At 41.7% G+C, this 21,099-nt stretch overlaps 1 protein-coding gene across 2 annotated transcripts in view; it reads left to right on the forward strand.

Annotated features, from left to right (window-relative positions):
• The window catches only part of TARBP2 (TARBP2 subunit of RISC loading complex), a 49,574-nt gene that overhangs the window by 4,700 nt on the left and 23,775 nt on the right, over positions 1 to 21,099 (forward strand). For both annotated transcript variants that reach the window (XM_040425816.1, XM_040425815.1), the window contains exon 2: positions 242 to 411. In XM_040425816.1, coding sequence (XP_040281750.1) covers positions 242 to 411 — 170 coding nt within the window. The remainder of the gene's footprint in view (positions 1 to 241; positions 412 to 21,099) is intronic.

The following is a 21,099-nucleotide window of genomic DNA, read 5'->3' on the forward strand; positions in this document are numbered from 1 at the left end:
ATTTCAAATCCATTGTGGTGGTGTATAGAGCCAAAAATGTTAGAATTGTGTCGATGTCCCAATATTTATGGACCTGACTGTGTGTGTGTGTGTGTGATATATATATATATATATATATATATATATATATATATATATATATATATATATATAATAATCACACACACACACACGTACATGCAGACTGCATATTATGTCAAACATTTTCTTACCACTGTGCATTTTCTTTACATTTCCCCAGTGTAGAGCAGATGCTGGCGTCGAGTCCTGGGAAGACTCCCATCAGCTTACTGCAAGAGTATGGGACTCGGGTAGGAAAGACTCCCGTGTATGACCTACTCAAAGCTGAAGGACAAGCTCATCAACCCAACTTTACGTTTCGTGTGTCTGTTGGAGAAATCAACTGTACCGGTGAGTGCCTTCATGGGAGCGGCGTGTGTCGTGAACGTTCTCGGGGTCCTAATGTCTACATTTCCTAGCAGGATTTGGAAACCAATTGTAGTCACTAAATGGACAAAAATAGGATGTGTACTACAATGTGTGGTACGGACATATGGATGACATCGGTGTGTGTATGTATGTATGTGTGTGTGTGTGTGTGTGTGTATATATATATATATATATATATATATATATATATATATATATATATATATATAGTGCACCGAAATTCCGGCAGCCGAAAATATCTGCCGAAAATGTACCTAATCCATTTCGGCCAATATTGTTACATATCGGCCAAAAATATGGGGTGTGGGATTTGTCACCCACCATCTGCGGGCGGGCGGTTTACTGCATCTTTATTTTACCTTACAATCGTGACGCTCCAGTAACAACTCTGCAGGCAGAGCGGAGGGCGGCGTAACGTCACTTACTCACGTGACGCGCCTGCTCCGCCTCCTTCATTCATAAAGTCAGCGGAGCAGGTGCGTCACGTGAGTAAGTGACGTTACGCCGCTCTGCCTGCAGAGTTCTTACTGGAGCGTCACGATTGTAAGGTAAAATAAAGATGCAGTGAGTGATGCTGTGAGCAGCAGGGCCGGGGCTGTTATGGGTAGGGGCTGTTATGGGTAGGGGGATCGGTCTATGGCACTGCTATGGGGAGGGGGGAGCTGTGCACTGTTATGGGGAGGGGGGAGCTGTGCACTGTTATGGGGAAAGGGAGCTGTGCACTGTTATGGGGAAAGGGAGCTGTGCACTGTTATGGGGAAAGGGAGCTGTGCACTGTTATGGGGAAAGGGAGCTGTGCACTGTTATGGGGAAAGGGAGCTGTGCACTGTTATGGGGAAAGGGATCTGTGCACTGTTATGGGGAAAGGGAGCTGTGCACTGTTATGGGGAAAGGGAGCTGTGCACTGTTATGGGGAAAGGGAGCTGTGCACTGTTATGGGGAAAGGGAGCTGTGCACTGTTATGGGGAAAGGGAGCTGTGCACTGTTATGGGGAAAGGGAGCTGTGCACTGTTATGCCCATAACAGTGCACATATCCCCCCCCCTCCATAACAGCGCCACCCACAGATCCCCCTCTCCATAACAGAGCCACCCACAGATCCCCCTCTCCATAACAGAGCCACCCACAGATCCCCCTCTCCATAACAGAGCCACCCACAGATCCCCCTCTCCATAACAGAGCCACCCACAGATCCCCCTCTCCATAACAGAGCCACCCACAGATCCCCCTCTCCATAACAGAGCCACCCACAGATCCCCCTCTCCATAACAGAGCCACCCACAGATCCCCCTCTCCATAACAGAGCCACCCACAGATCCCCCTCTCCATAACAGAGCCACCCACAGATCCCCCTCTCCATAACAGCGCCACCCACAGATCCCCCTCTCCATAACAGCGCCACCCACAGATCCCCCTCTCCATAACAGCGCCACCCTCAGATCCCCCTCTCCATAACAGCGCCACCCACAGATCCCCCTCTCCATAACAGCGCCACCCACAGATCCCCCTCTCCATAACAGCGCCACCCACAGATCCCCCTCTCCATAACAGCGCCACCCACAGATCCCCCTCTCCATAACAGCGCCACCCACAGATCCCCCTCTCCATAACAGCGCCAATCATTAAAAAAAAAAGTATTTTAAAAGTATTTGGGCAAAAAGGCAGTTTCGGTTTTCGGTCAAGGGCATCCTGAATTTTCGGTTTCGGACCAGAATTTTCATTTCGGTGCACCCCTAATATATATATATATATATATATATATATATATATATATATATATATATATATATATTAGTACAGACCAAAAGTTTGGACACACCTTCTCATTCAAAGAGTTTTGTTTATTTTCATGACTATGAAGGCATCAAAACTATGAATTAACACATGTGGAATTATATACATAACAAATAAGTGGGAAACAACTGAAAATATGTCATATTCTAGGTTCTTCAAAGTAGCCACCTTTTGCTTTGATTACTGCTTTGCACACTCTTGGCATTCTCTTGATGAGCTTCAAGAGGTAGTCCCCTGAAATGTACAAGAATAAAAATGAACAAACTAATGTTCGGTACCAGCGCTGGGGATATAATAGATTATATTAGTTTGGTAATTACCTTATTCCGGCAGGACCAGGGGTTTGGTCGGATAAGGTATGCACCGACTGTCCGGTATGGCAACAAGATGAGGTGACTTTACAGTGCTTCTTGCTTCTTTTCTTCTTGCTCAACCTCGAAGCGCGTATGCCGCCCCGGCCGGTGGCTGGCGTGCGCGCGAGGGAGCTGTGATGGTACAGGGTTCCGGAAAGTGCGACGTGACGTCACGACTGACCTATGGAGTAATCCAGAGACCAAAAACGATCCTACGCGTTTCGAAGCCTACAGGCTTCTTCGTCAGGGATAGTTGTTCTGTTTGTACTCTGGGTTAAGTAGGTGCCCGGTCCCCATGGCAACTGCTATTAATTACCTCATCAAACGTCCTGAATATAGTCCTGTGTGAGATCCCAAATGGATAGAGGGTGGCATCTACTTACTTATAGCAAGCATCAATTAGATTTTACAGTGATGGTGATTTAAAATGCAAATAGTTCCATCTCTCGGTTCAGGCCGTTAGGTGCTAGGGAATTCAATCTGAATATCCATTTGCTTTCACATCTCGACAATTGTCTGATAATATCTCCGCCTCTCGGATTTAGTTTTATTTTTTCAATGCCCCCAAAAAAAGAACCAACAAAACTGCCTGCGTGGTATTGGGCATAGTGACGGGACAGAGGATGACCGTCATATTTTTTCTTTATATTATTGAGATGTTCCCCCATCCTAGTTTTTAGTTCACGTTTGGTTCGACCCACATATATTTTTAAACATGGACATTTAATAAAATATATCTCACCTCGGGTATTACATGAAATATACTGGTTGATTTTGTATTTATGGTGATTGTCCCCTATTTCTGTAATGGGGAATTTGATTATGCCATGTTTAATTTTCCTACAATTTTTACACATTTTACATGGGAAGAAACCTTTGTGTGTCAGGTGACCTAATTTCTTGGTTTGGGGCAATTTCACCGTGGGCGCTACCATAGTACACAAATTTAAAGCTTTCCTAAAAATAAAGGTAGGATTTTTTGGGATCCTATCACCTATTAGTTTATCTTGTCGCAACATTTCCCAATGTTTTCTGACAATTCTTTTAAGAATTATTGCCCCTTCGTTATAAGTAGTGATTATCGGGATTTTTATAGGGGCATTAGTGCGATCGGTTACAGCAAGTTTTTTTGGATCCTGCACTTTATTCTTCAATAATAGGTTACGGTCTACCTCTCTAATTTGTTCAATGGTAGGTTCCAAGTCCTCCATTTTGTACCCTTTTTCAATGAATTTATTATTAAGGTCTCTAGTTTCCTTCTCAAAATGACCAATGTTAGTGCAATTCCTACGTATCCTGATGTATTGGCTACGGGGAATATTCGTAAGCCACGTGGGGAGATGGCAGCTTCTAAGGGGGATATAACTATTGCAATCCGTGGGCTTACAATATGTCTTGGTGTGGATCTGCCCTTCCTCAATAAATATCGTGAGATCTAAAAAGTTGACCTGCTCTTTACTATATTTAGGTACAAACTCTAGATAAAATTCATTTTTATTTAAATTATTTAAAAAATGGTTCAAGCCAGATTCCCCACCCTTCCAAATAAAAACAATATCATCAATAAAACGTCTCCATAGGACCAGATTCGCACCGAGTTTGCCATGTGGGAAGATAGTGGTGTCCTCCCAATGGCCCATGTATAGATTAGCGAAACTCGGTGCGAATCTGGTCCCCATCGCAGTACCCCATGTCTGCAAATAAAACTCCTGGTTGAATTTAAAATAATTATGTGTAAGGATAAAACTAATACAATCGCCAGTAAATTCTATTTGTTCTTTCGGCATATTACCATCTTTTTCCAAAAAATATTCCGTCGCTGTCCTACCTTTTGTATTTTCGATCACGGTGTATAGGGAGGTGACATCCAGGGTCCCCAGGATATAGTCATCCTCCCATTTGATATCTTCCAGAAGTTGTAAGATGTGTTTGGTATCTTTAAGATACGCTGGAAGTTTCTGAACATGATTTTGTAATAAGGTGTCCACATATTTGGAAAGATTGGCCGTCAAACTGTCTATCCCTGAGATGATCGGTCGGCCAGGGGGGTTAGTTAGATTTTTATGGATTTTTGGCAAATAATAAAAGATCGAAATTTTAGGACATTGGTTATTAATAAATTGTGCTTCCTCACCTGTTAGAATACCTCTCAATTTGCCTTTTTTAATAAGGGATCCAAGTTTTTGTTTATATATATATATATGGGTTGGATCAAAGCTCAATTTTTTTATGTCTTTTTGTCACTGAGGAGTCGTATTGATTCACTGTTATAGGAGTCCTCATCCAAAATAACAATACCCCCCCCTTTATCTGCGGGCCTAATCACAATTTGATTATTAGTTTGTAATGTCCTAATAGCCTTTTTTTCCCAGGGAGATAAATTTTGAGGGCCCGTTCGCTTGCTATTTGGATTAATTTTGCGTAGATCTCTCAATACCAAGGCTTGAAATGCAGTAAAAGCATCAGAGTATTCACCGAGAGGGTTAACCCCTTAAGGACACAGCCTTTTTACACCTTAGGACCAGGCCATTTTTTGAAAATCTGACCAGAGTCCCTTTAAGTGCTGATAACTTTAAAACGGTTTGACTTATCCAGGCCGTTCTGAGATTGTTTTTTCGTCACATATTGTACTTCATGACACTGGTAAAATGGAGTCAAAAAAAATTGCAAATTTCAAAGTTTCAGTTTCTCTACTTCTGTAATACATAGTAATACCCCCAAAAATTGTGATGACTTTACATTCCCCATATGTCTACTTCATGTTTGAATTGTTTTGGGAATGATATTTTATTTTTTGGGGATGTTATAAGGCTTAGAAGTTTAGAAGCAAATCTTGAAATTTTTCCGAAATTTACAAAAACTCAATTTCTAGGGACCAGTTCAGGTCTCAAGTCACTTTGCGAGGCTTACATTATAGAAACCACCCAAAAATGACCCCATCTAAGAAACTACACCCCTCAAGGTATTCAAAACTGATTTTGCATACGTTGTTAACCCTTTAAGTGTTGCACAAGAGTTATTGGCAAATAGGGAGGAAATTTGAGAATTTCATTTTTTTGTCTAATTTTTCATTTTAACCCATTTTTTCCACTAACAAACCAAGGGTTAACAGCCAAACAAGACTGTATCTTTATTGCCCTGACTCTGCTGTTTACAGAAACACCCCATATGTGGCCGTAAACTACTGTACGGGCACACAGCGGGGCGTAGAGTGAAAGGTGCGCCGTTTGGTTTTTGGAGGGCTGATTTTGCTGGACTGTTTTTTTGGCACCATGTCCCATTTGAAGCCCCCCTGATGCACCCCTAGATTATAAACTCCATAAAAGTGACCCTATCTAAGAAACTACACCCCTCAAGGTATTCAAAACTGATTTTACAAACTTTGTTAACCCTTTAGGTGTTGCACAAGATTTAATGGAAAATAGAGATACAATTTCAGAATTTCACTTTTTTGGCAGATTTTCCATTTTAATATTTTTTTTCCAGTTACAAAGCAAGGGTTAACAGCCAAACAAAACTCATTATTTATGGCCCTAATTCTGTAGTTTACAGAAACACCCCATATGTGGTCGTAAACAGCTGTACGGGCACACGGCAGGGCGCAGAAGGAAAGGAACACCATATGGTTTTTGGAAGGCATATTTTGCTGGACTGGTTTTTTTGACACCATGTCCCATTTGAAGCCCTCCTGATGCACCCCTAGAGTAGAAACTCCAAAAAAGTGACCCCATTTTAGAAACTACGGGATAGGGTGGCAGTTTTGTTGGTACTAGTTTAGGGTACATATGATTTTTGGTTGCTCTATATTACACTTTTTGTGCGGCAAGGTAACAAGAAATAGCTTTTTTGGCACCGTTTTTTTTTTTGTTATTTACAACATTCATCTGACAGGTTAGATCATGTGGTAATTATAGAGCAGGTTGTCACGGACGCGGAGATACCTAATATGTATACAATTTTTTTTATTTATGTAAGTTTTACACAATGATTTCATTTTTAAAACCAAAAAAATGTTTTAGTGTCTCCATAGTCTAAGAGCCATAGTTTTTTCAGTTTTTGGGCGATTATCTTAAGTAGGGTCTCATTTTTTGCGGGATGAGATGACGGTTTGATTGGCATCTATTTTGGGGTGCATATGACTTTTTGATTGCTTGCTATTACACTTTTTGTGACTTAAGATGACAAAAAATGGCTTTTTTTACACCGTTTTTATTTTTTTACGGTGGTCATCTGAGGGGTTAGATCATGTGATTTTTTTATAGAGCCGGGCGATACGGACGCGGCGATACCTAATATGTATACTTTTTTTTTATTTATGTAAGTTTTACACAATGATTTCATTTTTGAAACAAAAAAAATCATGTTTTAGTGTTTCCATAGTCTAAGAGACATAGTTTTTTCAGTTTTTGGGCGATTATCTTGGGTAGGGTATGATTTTTGCGGGATGAGATGACGGTTTGATTGTCCACAATTTTGGCGTACATGCGACTTTTTTGATCACTTTTATTACCTTTTTTGGGAAGTAAGGTGGGCAAAATTTCAATTTCATCATAGTTTTTTATTTTTTATTTTTATGGTGTTCACCGTTCGGGTAAAGTAACATGACCGTTTTATAGATCAGGTCGTTACGGACGCGGCGATACCAAACATGTGTAGGGAATTTTATTTTTTTCATTTTTTATCAGTGATAAATGTGTTTTTTGATTTTTACTTTTTTTTTCACTTTTATTCACTTTTTTTTGACCCAGACCCACTTGGTTCTTGAAGATCCAGTGGGTCTGATGTCTGTATAATACAGTACAGTACAATATATATTGTTCTGTACTGTATTTTACTTACACTGAACAGATCTATGCCTTTCAGCACAGATCTGTTCAGCACCATGGACAGCAGGACGCCTGAGCAGGCGTCCTGTTGCCATGGGAACCTTCCCCGTCTGCTCAGAACTTCGCAGACGGGGAAGGGTAAGGAGGGGATCTCTCTGGGGGCTCTCTCCCTCTCCATCGGGGGGCTGCAAAGGCACAGCAGCCCCCCGATGGGAGAGGGAGGGAGCTCCCTGCGCTGTTAACCTTTTCCATACAGCGGTCCGTACGGACCGCTGTATGGAAAGGGTTAAACGGCTGACATCGCATCGCAGATGTCAGCCGTTTATACCAGGGTGCCAGCAATGTGCTGGCACCCTGGTATCCCCACTAGACACCAACGATTATACAAGGGGAGGCGGGCGGGGGATCGCGATCCCGCCTGCCGCACCGCCCGCCTCCCACACCGCCCGCAACCCTCCCCCTGCACCTCCCGCCACCATAAAAATCATTCGGGGGTGCAGGGGGGGGGTGAATAAAACTTTTTTTAGGCATATAAAGTTTCTGATCCCCGCGGTCAGGGACCGCGGGGACCAGAAACTGCAGAAATCGCAGCAAACCGCAGGTCTGAATTGACCTGCGGTTTGCCGCGATCGCCGACATGGGGGGGTCACGGGACCCCCCCGCGCATTTAGCCTAGGTGCCTGCTCAATGATTTGAGCAGGCACCGGGTTCCGATCACTGCCAGCCGCACGGCAGTGATCGAAAATACACAGGGCGTACATGTACGCCCTGTGTCCTTAAGTACCAGGGCACAAGGGCGTACCTGTACGCCCTATGTCCTTAAGAGGTTAAAGTGTGATTTGGGTCTCAGCGTAGTATGTAAGGGGGTCCTGGTTAAGGTACCTGAGTCGGCAACGAGTTGTTGTCCCATGTTAGTATTATTTCTAAATCCTATAGATGGTGTTATGCCAGCCGTTGGTATAATTTTGTTAGTATTGGCACATGAGGTAGTATTTATTTTTAAAAAGTATTTCTTTAAAGCCAAATTTCTCAAAAATTTCTTAATCCCTACAAATGCATAAAAAGGACAAAATTTTGAGGTGGGGGCAAATTTTAGGCCTTTCTCTAATAGTGCCAACTCATTATCCTTCAGGGTATAACAACTGAGATTATATATACCCTGCCCTCTCTTGCGTTTAGTTTCAAGTTTCCTGGTTAGTCCTTTCCCTCTCGTGCCTCTTTTTATTTTTTTCTTTGTGAGGGTCTTGCCTGGAAAAAATCCCTTTTTACGGTCTTTCTTTTTGTTTTTATTATGTTATCCGTTTTTAGGGATTTATCTTTAGCTCGTCTATTGATGTTCCTTTTTACTATTGAGCTATAACTATGTGGCATTTGATGGTGTGTACCAATATTGGTTGTTTCTTCATGATGTAATAGAGCACGATTATCTACACTTTCTACAGTAGTAATGGAGTCATTGTGATTAGGATCTTCGTCCAGTGACTCCAATATGTCATACCGGTTGCTAGTTTGAATAGATCCATTCGTTGTAGTAGCCTGTATCATTACATTCGGTATTAGGGGCTGTTGCTCAGATATATTATCTATATTAGACTTAGTTCCAGATTGTCTATTAGATCTTATTATCCCTGTATTAGTAGAATAATCATTGGTATCATCATCATAAACAGAAAAATCACTGTAATCAGATTCCTGGTCCTCGCACATTGTCTTATCTATCGTGTTGTAATGAATGCTAGCGCTATGTTCTATGTTTATTACAGTCCCACCTCTAGTTCCTGTTGATGTTACTAAATCCCTATCAAATTTTTTGGTTTTAATATTAATAATTTCGTTCTCTTTTGTTCTTATCCGTGTTTTGATTGATCTAGAGATTTTGATGATTTCTTTATGATTCTTGTATGGTTTAAGGTTTTGAAACAGTTCCTTTATTTCTTGATTTATTTTAATTAGACCAGCTCTTCTTTTTTCTATAATGAACAGTACCGTTTTTCTAGAAAATTCATGAAATAATGAATTCCATTCATCAATAATTTCCGGGCCGTCTAAATCGCTTGTTAGTGCTTTATGGATTTGGAGTCCTTTAGGTATTATATCATGTTCCAAATATTTTTCTAGCGAGGCCATTTCCCACAAGTCTCTAATTTCTCTGATTAGGAGCCTTTCTAGCTTTTTAATGTTTACCAGGGCTTCCTCAATGTTATCTTCATGTATATCACAGTCCTCTAGAGAGGGGTTGGGTTTATTAAAGAATGACTGGACAAATTTAATACGGTCCTGGCGGTCTCCCCATAGTTCGCTCGTGGTTAGTTAATGTATGGAATCCACAGATAGAATGTTAACTCTGTGTGCAAGTAGGCTGGCGGCAATATTAATCCAGGGAGACCAATGATAGTATATGTATATAAGGACACGAGAGATGAAAGTATTATGGGGGTTGTAAATAGAAAGGATTGTTGGTTGTTGATATGTGGATTGCGATTTGCAGCAGAGCACAATAGCAGCTTTGGTGATATCAATAATTAGGTATATGTATACAATAGTGCCTGCGCTATCGCTATTAGGTTTTCTCTATGTGCACTAAGGCAGACAGAGCCGCTGCTGAGTACCTGATTGGGTGACGGCTGCTCCGATCCAAAGTGGTATGTAGAAGAATAAAAATGAACAAACTAATGTTCGGTACCAGCGCTGGGGATATAATAGATTATATTAGTTTGGTAATTACCTTATTCCGGCAGGACCAGGGGTTTGGTCGGATAAGGTATGCACCGACTGTCCGGTATGGCAACAAGATGAGGTGACTTTACAGTGCTTCTTGCTTCTTTTCTTCTTGCTCAACCTCGAAGCGCGTATGCCGCCCCGGCCGGTGGCTGGCGTGCGCCCGAGGGAGCTGTGATGGTACAGGGTTCCGGAACCTGCGGCGTGACGTCACGACTGACCTACGGAGTAATCCAGAGACCAAAAACGATCCTACGCGTTTCGAAGCCTACGGGCTTCTTCGTCAGGGATAGTTGTTCTGTTTGTACTCTGGGTTAAGTAGGTGCCCGGTCCCCATGGCAACTGCTATTAATTACCTCATCAAACGTCCTGAATATAGTCCTGTGTGAGATCCCAAATGGATAGAGGGTGGCATCTACTTACTTATAGCAAGCATCAATTAGATTTTACAGTGATGGTGATTTAAAATGCAAATAGTTCCATCTCTCGGTTCAGGCCGTTAGGTGCTAGGGAATTCAATCTGAATATCCATTTGCTTTCACATCTCGACAATTGTCTGATAATATCTCCGCCTCTCGGATTTAGTTTTATTTTTTCAATGCCCCCAAAAAAAGAACCGACAAAACTGCCTGCGTGGTATTGGGCATAGTGACGGGACAGAGGATGACCGTCATATTTTTTCTTTATATTATTGAGATGTTCCCCCATCCTAGTTTTTAGTTCACGTCTGGTTCGACCCACATATATTTTTAAACATGGACATTTAATAAAATATATCTCACCTCGGGTATTACATGAAATATACTGGTTGATTTTGTATTTATGGTGATTGTCCCCTATTTCTGTAATGGGGAATTTGATTATGCCATGTTTAATTTTCCTACAATTTTTACACATTTTACATGGGAAGAAACCTTTGTGTGTCAGGTGACCTAATTTCTTGGTTTGGGGCAATTTCACCGTGGGCGCTACCGTAGTACACAAATTTAAAGCTTTCCTAAAAATAAAGGTAGGATTTTTTGGGATCCTATCACCTATTAGTTTATCTTGTCGCAACATTTCCCAATGTTTTCTGACAATTCTTTTAAGAATTATTGCCCCTGAAATGGTCTTCCAACAGTCTTGAAGGAGTTCCCAGAGATGCTTAGCACTTGTTGGGCCTTTTGCCTTCACTCTGCGGTCCAGCTCACCCCAAACCATCTCGATTGGGTTCAGGTCCGGTGACTGTGGAGGCCAGGTCATCTGGCGCAGCACCCCATCACTCTCCTTCATGGTCAAATAGCCCTTACTTTCAAAGTTTTCCCAATTTTTCGGCTGACTGACCTTCATTTCTTAAAGTAATGATGGCCACTCGTTTTTCTTTACTTAGCTGCTTTTTTCTTGCCATAATACAAATTCTAACAGTCTATTCAGTAGGACTATCAGCTGTGTATCCACCTGACTTCTCCTCAACGCCACTGATGGTCCCAACCCCATTTATAAGGCAAGAAATCCCACTTATTAAACCTGACAGGGCACACCTGTGAAGTGAAAACCATTTCAGGGGACTACCTTTTGAAGCTCATCAAGAGAATGCCAAGAGTGTGCAAAGCAGTAATCAAAGCAAAAGGTGGCTACTTTGAAGAACCTAGAATATGACATATTTTCAGTTGTTTCACACTTGTTTGTTATGTATATAATTCCACATGTGTTCATTCATAGTTTTGATGCCTTCAGTGTGAATCTACAATTTTCATAGTCATGAAATTAAAGAAAACTCTTTGAATGAGAAGGTGTGTCCAAACTTTTGGTCTGTACTGTATATATACACTCACCTAAAGAATTATTAGGAACACCTGTTCTATTTCTCATTGATGCAATTATCTAGTCAACCAATCACATGGCAGTTGTTTCAATGCATTTAGGGGTGTGGTCCTGGTCAAGACAATCTCCTGAACTCCAAACTGAATGTCAGAATGGGAAAGAAAGGTGATTTAAGCAATTTTGAGCGTGGCATGGTTGGTGGTGCCAGATGGGCCGGTCTGAGTATTTCACAATCTGCTCAGTTACTGGGATTTTTACGCACAACCATTTCTAGGGTTTACAAAGAATGGTGTGAAAAGGGAAAAACATCCGGTATGCGGCAGTCCTGTGGGCAAAAATGCCTTGTGGATGCTAGAGGTCAGAGGAGAATGGGCCGACTGATTCAAGCTGATAGAAGAGCAACGTTGACTGAAATAACCACTCGTTACAACCAAGGTATGCAGCAAAGCATTTGTGAAGCCACAACACGCACAACCTTGAGGCGGATGGGCTACAACAGCAGAAGATCCCACCGGGTACCACTCATCTCCACTACAAATAGGAAAAAGAGGCTACAATTTGCACGAGCTCACCAAAATTGACTGGAAAAATGTTTCCTAATGTTTCCTGGTCTGATGAGTCTCGATTTCTGTTGAGACATTCAAATGGTAGAGTCCGAATTTGGCGTAAACAGAATGAGAACATGTATCCATCCTCTGACTTCCAGCAGGATAATGCACCATGTCACAAAGCTCGAATCATTTCAAATTGGTTTCTTGAACATGACAATGAATTCACTGTACTAAGATGGCCCCCACAGTCACCAGATCTCAACCCAATAGAGCATCTTTGCGATGTGGTGGAACGGGAGCTTCGTGCCCTGGATGTGCATCCCTCAAATCTCCAACTGCAAGATGCTATCCTATCAATATGGGCCAACATTTCTAAAGAATGCTATCAGCACCTTGTGGAATCAATGCCACGTAGAATTAAGGCAGTTCTGAAGGCAAAAGGGGGTCCAACATCGTATTAGTATGGTGTTCCTAATAATTCTTTAGGTGAGTGTGTGTGTGTATATATATATATATATATATATAATATATATATATATATATATATATATATATATAAATAAATTTTATTTGTATTTTTTTGTGGACTTATCCAAATGAACAGGTCTGTGCACAATCGGTAGAAAAATGCGGATGAAACATGGATGCAAAATACAGTCGTGCGCATGAGCCCCAAGGCTGAGCTACAATTTTAAGAGATTCGTTATTGGGGAAGCAAAAAGTAGATTTCCAGGATGTCCTCCATGACCGCACACATGGAGGATGTCCTTTATACCTCTAAAGGGACAGGAAGTACAGAGAGGTTAAAAGCCCCTGCCTCCCCTCCAATACCAGTGTTCTTCCTGTCCCCTTAGGTTGGGAGTAACAGAGAGGTTCTCTGTTATATGAGGAAAATGTTAGATCTATTTTAAAGGCCCAGATTGGATCGGGGGGGTCCTGTCTCTCCTTCCTTTCTATCCTTGGGCCGGTTAGTGCACCCCTTAAGGTGGGGTCCCCTGGCCTTACCAGTACCCATTAAGGCCGCCGGGTCTGGTTGCGATGTCTGCTTCCTGCTACGTTGGAGGGTCTCGACTTCGCGCGGCGCTTCCTCCCTTTTTCCTCCGGTGGCTCCACGTGTATGTGCGTTGCCATGTTGGAGGCGGGCCCCGGCTTGCACTCCAGCATAGGAGTGCGCTTGTGAAGTCCTCTCGCGAGATTTGGCCAGAGGACGGACAGGCCTGGGTAAGCAAGCAATGGATCCCATTCTGAGGGTGGATCCTCTCCTGGGGCACGCTAGGAAGGCGCAGATCACCGGCGGCAGGAGGCAGGACTATAAAATTGGTAAGAGATGAGTGTTGTGTATCTCTCTCCATGGAAGGTCATGTGTCTGGTCGGTCCTTGCCGCGTTTAGACCCCTCTGCCCAGGGGCATGTAAGTTATATCTATATATGACCCTGTCTGATGGACTTCTTCTGTCCACATAGAAAGGCGTATTTCCTTACATAATTTCAGGATGATAAAGAGATTCATAAAACACCATCTGAATGAAAGAGTTAAAAGATGTGCTACGTGTAATAAGAAGCTGATGGAGTCCTACGCTAAGCAACTTTGCAGCTCTTGTATCGATAAACTCATTAAGGAGGAACAACCATCTTTGTTATCTGAAATGACTAAAATCATTAAAGAAGAAATTCGTTCCTCTGTGGCTAAACTAATACCAAAATCTGTTCCACTATCTCAGGCTAAAAGACCTAGAGTGGATATAGACTCAGATTTAGGGGAAGAATCTGTTTATAATAGATCTGAAGAGATCGATGATGATATAGCTTCCGGTCCGGTGGAATAGGGGAGGAAATTCTTCTCCGAAGATTTAGACACTCTTATTTCCGCAGTCCGTCAAACAATGAATATTGAAGAGATGGCTCAGCCTCGTTCTATTCAGGACGAAATGTTGGGGACGTAAAGCAAGAATGAAGTCTCTTTCCTGTTAATGAAAATTTTAAGTCCCTTATTTTGGAGGAATGGGAGGAATCGGGGGGGAAAAAAAGCTGTATATATCTCGTGAATTTAAAAACCGTTTAGCCTTTAATGCTGAAGATACAAAACTATGGATAGAGACCACAAAAATAGACGTACCCATTGAAAAAGTAATCAATAAAACCACCTTGCCCTTTGAAGATTTCTCGCAGTTAAAAGATACTATGGATAGAAAAATTGATGGTCTTCTTAAAAAATCCTGGGAAGTATCTTCTGCATTAATCAACACGAATATTGCCGCTACCTCAGTGTTTCGTTCCCTTTTTTTGTGGCTGTCCCAGCTTGAGAACCATTTAAAAATGAAAACCTCAAAAGGAAGAATTTTTAGACTCCATTCCACTATTAAAGATGGCTACAGCGTTTCTCTCTAACACATCCAGACGAGCATTGTGGCTTAAGACTTGGTCAGGAGATATTCCGTCAAAAAACAAGTTGTGCACCATTCCCTTTTTCGGTCCTATTTTAGATTCCATTCTAGAAAAGGCTACGGATAAAAAGAAAGGCTTTCCTGAAGACAAAAGTAAGAAAAATGCCAGTCCTTTCATTAGGCTGGTCCCCATTATACGCCCCAGTCTTACAAGGGCAAAGGTAAGTCGGGAAGATGAAGTTACCCTAAAGGAGGCAAGGGTAGGGAGTTTCTCATTAATCCCAACCCTACACAGCAGAAACAATGACATTCTTCCTGTGGGGGAACATTAAAATCCTTCCTTCCACAATGGGAAGAGATTACTTGCAATACTTGGATTAAAAAAATTATATAATTCGGATACAAGATAAAATTCTTATGCCCTCCTCCAAAAACATTTGTGGTAACTCATTTCGCTCAACCAGAACAGATCTCTGCAATACTTTCAGATCTGGAGAAACTTCAAGCCATCAGGGCTGTTCCTCCAGGTCTGGGTCACTACTCAAAGGTTTTCCTTATAAAAAAGCTGAACGGAACATATCAGACCATTCTGAACCTCAAGACACTGAATCAGTGGATAAAATATCGGAGGTTCAAAATGGAATCGATAAAAACCACGACCGAAGGAAATTGCGGAACAGAGTGTCAACTCCCGCGATCTTTGGAACTCCCGCGAAATTTGAACCAGCTTGCTGGAAGGAGCGATTAAATAAGCCGGCAGCATTTAAAGCTCCACTCAAGCAACAGGGAGACAGCAGACACCAGACGGTAAGCCAAATACCGATTTAAAGTTTACCTCTACTTTAAAAGGAAATACCATAAGAGACTTTTTATTCCAATATTATCAGGATTCCTGTGGACATTTTATGAATACACTACGTTCCCAGGGGGAAATACACCTACAATATTTAAAGTGACACTCATTTTCCCAATCTGAGATAGATTCACAGAGGAATTACCTCCCCCCTTCACAATAACAGCATATATAAGACCTGGACAATACTTGAAGTTTTTGGTGTGTGATTTATATCAGTGAATTTATCGACTATAGACTAGTATCGAATATTTTATTATCATATATTTTAGTATTCAATACAATATCGACTATACTATTATATCTACTATAGTTTATGTGATTGTAGTTTTTGTATGTCATTGCTATAATACACTGTTTTTATTATTTTTATTACTTGAATTTTATGGGGATTTAATAATAAATATTTTCTGCATATGTCAATTTGGTTGCCAAGTGTATGAGTGCTCGCCCATTTTTCCATTGTTACAAAAACCACGACTTGTTTGATCGATCCGGGTGCATCAATGTGCACGGTGGATCTAAAAGATACCTATTATCATGTGCCAATTTTCCCAGACCATCAAAAATATCTTACATTTGCAGTTCAAAAAAACTCATCCATTCTACATTTCCAGTTCCAGTGCCTTCCCTCGGCTATCCTCGGCTCTAAGGATATTTTCAAAAATAGTGGCAGAGGTGATGTCCTGGTTGAGAAGGAAAGAAATTATAAGAATAATACCTTATCTGGATGATTTCCTATTGATGGCTCCATCAGCCACAATGCTAAGAGAACAGCTGAAATACACCCTCTACAGGCTCTCTCACTTAGGGTGGATCATCAACCTAGAAAAATCAAACCTCGTTCCAGAAACGAGGAAGAATTTCTTCCGTACACTTTTGGATTCGGAGAAACAACGTTCATTCCTTCCAATGGAAAAACAAGTAAAAATGTGCCAGGAAATCTCCTTATTCCAGAAGAAGGTCTGGTCCATAAAATCAGCCATGAAAATCCTGGGATTAATGACATCTTGCATTTCCATGGTCCCCTGTAGTCCGTTTCACTCAAGACCCCTGCAGAAGACAATCCTGACTTGCTGGAACCGGGATCTGAAGACTTTAGATCAAAAGCTCTGCATCCCGGACTCTGTAATCCGGAGTCTTTCATGGTGGAAAGATCCAGAGAATCTTTCATTGGGAATTCCTTGGACATCAGAACCTCAGATTATGACAGGCTGGGGCGCCCAGATACAAGACTCTTACTTCCAGGGCCACTGGGATCACTCACTCTCCCAGAAATCATCAAACTTCTGGCAGTTGAAAGCAGTCTTGGAGACCTTTCTAAAATCAGAGGATCTGCAGAGGATCATGTTAGAGTTTTATCGGACAACATTGTAACAGTGTATTTTCTGAAGCATCAAGGGGGATCAAAATTCCCGCCCCTTCAGCAGTCAGCCCGGATTTTCTGCTGGGCAGAGAAATATGTTCTGTCAATATCAGCAGTCCACCTGAAAGGGGAACAAAATGTTACCGCTGACTTTTTATGCAGACAACCAGGGGAGTGGTGTCTCAAGAAGGAAACTTTTCATCTACTTTGCAGAAGATGGGGGATGCTGCAAGTGGATCTTTTTGCAACACAGAAAAATTCCCATCTTCCCTGTTTCTTCTCACTAAACCCATGGGACAGACCACTGGCAGTGGATGTCTTGTCTCAAAAATGGGACATGGATCTGGCTTATTCCTTTCCCCCGTTTCTTAAAAAAAACTGAGATCAGAAACAACTGCTCTGATTCTAGTAGCTCCCCATTGGCCGAAACAGAGCTGGTTTCCAGTTCTAGAAAAGTTTGCATTGGAGGTACCGTTTTTTTCTTTCCCCAGAAAAAGACCTATTGTCCTAAGGGCCTCTATACAATCCACAAGTGCACAAATTGAAACTGACAGCCTGGATTCTGAAAAGCAGATGCTGAGATCCAGAGGCTTGTCGGAAAAAGTGATATCTACTATGCTTCAGATCCACTAGAGTCACTTCAGCCATCTATGTGAAGATTTGGAAAAAATTTCGTTCCTGGTATCTGTGCTTGCAGAAGGATTCGGACTCTCCTTCCATACAGGACATTCTAGAGTTTCTGCAAGAAGGTTTTGATATGGGTCTTCGACCCAGTACAATAAATGTTCAAATATCGGCCTTGAGTTGGTTTTATGACTTCCCTCTTGCAGAGCACAATTCGATAAAAACCTTTACTCGTGCTCTCTCAAGGATCCGGCCTCCGCTTATAAAGTCAGTCCATTCTTGGGACTTGTCGTTTGTCTTAGAAGAACTATGTAAATCTCCAATTGAACTAGATAGCTGTCACATTAAAATGCTCTCTTTTAAAACTGTATTTCTTGCAACATTTTGTTTATTTAATTTTTTCTTTAAAAAGGTCAGATACAACATAACAAGCTTTCCCATGATACATAAAAAACTAGGTAAATAGTAAATTTAGACTTGATTAGGTACGAGTAATAAACCTAAATCAGGAAAAGATTACATCATAATTACATACTAAAACTGTATTTCTTGTGGCCATAACAGCAGCAAGAAGAGTGGGTGAAATTCAAGCCTTTTTTTTTTTCAAGGGAACCATATATGAGAATCCTGGATGACAGAATTATCTAAGTTGGACCCGGCTTTTATGCCTAAGGTCGTCTCTTCCTTTCATCGTTACCAGGAAATTGTTCTACCCTCTTTTTGTACTGACCCAAGGAATGTGAAAAAACTGCTTTTTCATACTCTGGACGTTCGTCGGGCGGTAATACGATATCTAGAAGCCACTCGCCCCTTCAGGGAGGATTCAGCCCTATTTGTACAATTTGCAGGGAAGAACAAAGGGAAGCAAGCCTCAAAGTCCACTATTGCAAGGTGGGTTAAATCAACAATTCAGCAAGCATATACTTCCTAGAACAGATCTTGCCTATTCAGGATCACAGCCCTTTCTACCCGATCAGTAACTGCTTCTTGGGCAGAAAGAGCTAACGCTTCGGTGGAACAAATTTGCAGGGCAGCTACCTGGTCTAGTTTTCAAACCTATTGTAGGCTTTATAGATTAGACCTCTCTTCTAATACAGGCCTTGCCTTTGGACGTAAAGTCTTACAGGCAGTAGTCCCTCCCTAAAATAGTTATCTGGTATTGCTCAATGTGTGCTGTCATGTAGGACTCCTGGAAAGGTATTTACCGGTAAGACTAAATTATGTTGTTTTTTTCTCAAATATTCCTTTCTAGAGATTTTTCAGTGTGCAGGACAAAATGCACCGAGGAACGTTTTATACTGGCATTTTGGGGCGCAAACTATTTGATATGATGCATATAAGTGCCAGAGCTTTTGGCAATTCTGTGAGAAAGTGGTTTACCCCTTTAACCCCTCAAGGACTTAAAGGGGTTCTGCAGTTTGTTTAAACTGATGCTCTATCCTCTGGATTGATCATAATCATCTGATCGGCGGGGGTCCGACACCCGGGACCACCGCCGATCAGCTGTTTGAGAAGGCAGAAATATACCATGTTTTTTTTTGTCACCTCACATCACTAAAAGTACTGCAAGAAAATTTAGACTAAAACCTTCAGGATTACAGGTGCATATCCATGAAGCAAACATAATTACAAAAAAACAAAATGGCTTTACACCATTATATATGCAAACAATAGAGCTAAGAAATGGGGGTTATTCTAGATAAAAGTGGTACAATACCGACCTATAAATGAGTATATATGAATAATGGAAGCTCTTAGCGCACATACGTGTCGGGCCCATCTATCAGGCGTCAAGGTGGCTTCCGCAGATGGGTCCCTATCACTAAAGAAACTGCCTCACTTTGGACTTACTTAAGCCTACAATATTCAGGGCAGTGTAGGAACCAGCTACAAACATACTCTGCTCAGAAGTCCCAGGTAGGGACTGCCATACGCAGGAGAGGAGCGGACCCAGGAACCTCACATATTTGGCGAGCTAAGTACTTTCTGCTTTACCAATAAGACTGTTATTTACTTGTTGGTGCCGGCATATTTGGTAGTACCTGATGTTGGAATAAGCGCTCATTATGTGTTTGGATTGAACTCCTGGTATCAATCGGTTCCCTGATGAGCTGGCCCACAGCCAGTGAAACGCGTCGGGACATTTTTGCTTTATATTTGTTTGTCTGCCCCAGGGTGTGACTGGTCTTTTTGTTTCTGACAAAGCTGGGCAGTCACCATATAGCCTACACCTAGGGACAGACAGAGAGGGGTGTTGATTTATATGTGAGGATTAAGGGATGTTTTAGGGGAAGTCTCCCTCTTTTATTGTATCTCTGTGATTCCTAACTCCCCCTCTGAGTAAGCCAGTGAACACCTCTCCTGGCTGCTTTAAAATTGTCCACCATATCACTCTGGCAGTAGAACATTTATGTGATTAATTTTTGGGCCTATTATTTTAATATGATCAATAAAAGATTGTTTTAAGGTCATCCCATTATTCAATTTATTGCTATTCTCCGCCCTGAGACAGATGGCGTTGGAAAAACCATGGAAAATACCCTTCCAGGGAGAAATCCTTTCTCGGGCCAATTAAACATCCAAACCCTCAGATCTACAATCTAGCTGTCTGGATCCTGAGAGCGAATCACTCTTAAGACAGGGTCTCTGAGTAATCCTCACTCTCAAAGAAAGTAGGAAAAAGGTTACATCGGCGATTTATCTTAAATTCTGGAAGAGGTTTTTACAGTTGGTTGGGAGAAGAACACCCGGACATCTCTTCTCCACCATTAAATAACATACTAGATTTCTTGAAGAATGGGTTAGAACTAGGATTGAGGCCTAGCACCCTTAAGGTCTAGATATCGGCTCTGAGTACGTTTTATGATACAAGCCTGGCTGAACATCGATGGGTAAAGATTTGGGCAGCCTCTAGACTAAGGCCAACCTTGAGGTCTAGGATTCCCCAGTGGGATCTTAACATTGTATTAAATGGTCTGACTAAGCCTCCCTTCTTTCCCTTGGCAGAGATTTCTATCAAACACCTGTCCTTCAAAACTGCTTTTCTGATAGCCATAACGTCTTCTAGACGTATAAGTGAGATTCAGGCCCTTTCCTGTAGAGAACCATACCTGAAGGTTTTTGAGGCCAGAGTAACATTGAGGCTGGACCCAGGGTTCCTCCCCAAGGTGGTATCAGATTATCACTGTGACCAGGAAATCGTTTTACCACCCTTTACAGTCCAACCAAACGATGAGGCTGAAGAAAAATTGCATCTTCTTGATGTCAGAAATACCATCTTACAATATCTAGAAGCTTCTAAGACCTTTAGGAAAGACTATAACCTGTCAGTTCAGTTCGGGGGATGAAACAAGGGACAAGGGGAAGAAGCTTTCCAGGG

Source organism: Bufo bufo, chromosome 3, assembly GCF_905171765.1.
Source record: "Bufo bufo chromosome 3, aBufBuf1.1, whole genome shotgun sequence".
NCBI classification, from domain to species: domain Eukaryota; kingdom Metazoa; phylum Chordata; class Amphibia; order Anura; family Bufonidae; genus Bufo; species Bufo bufo.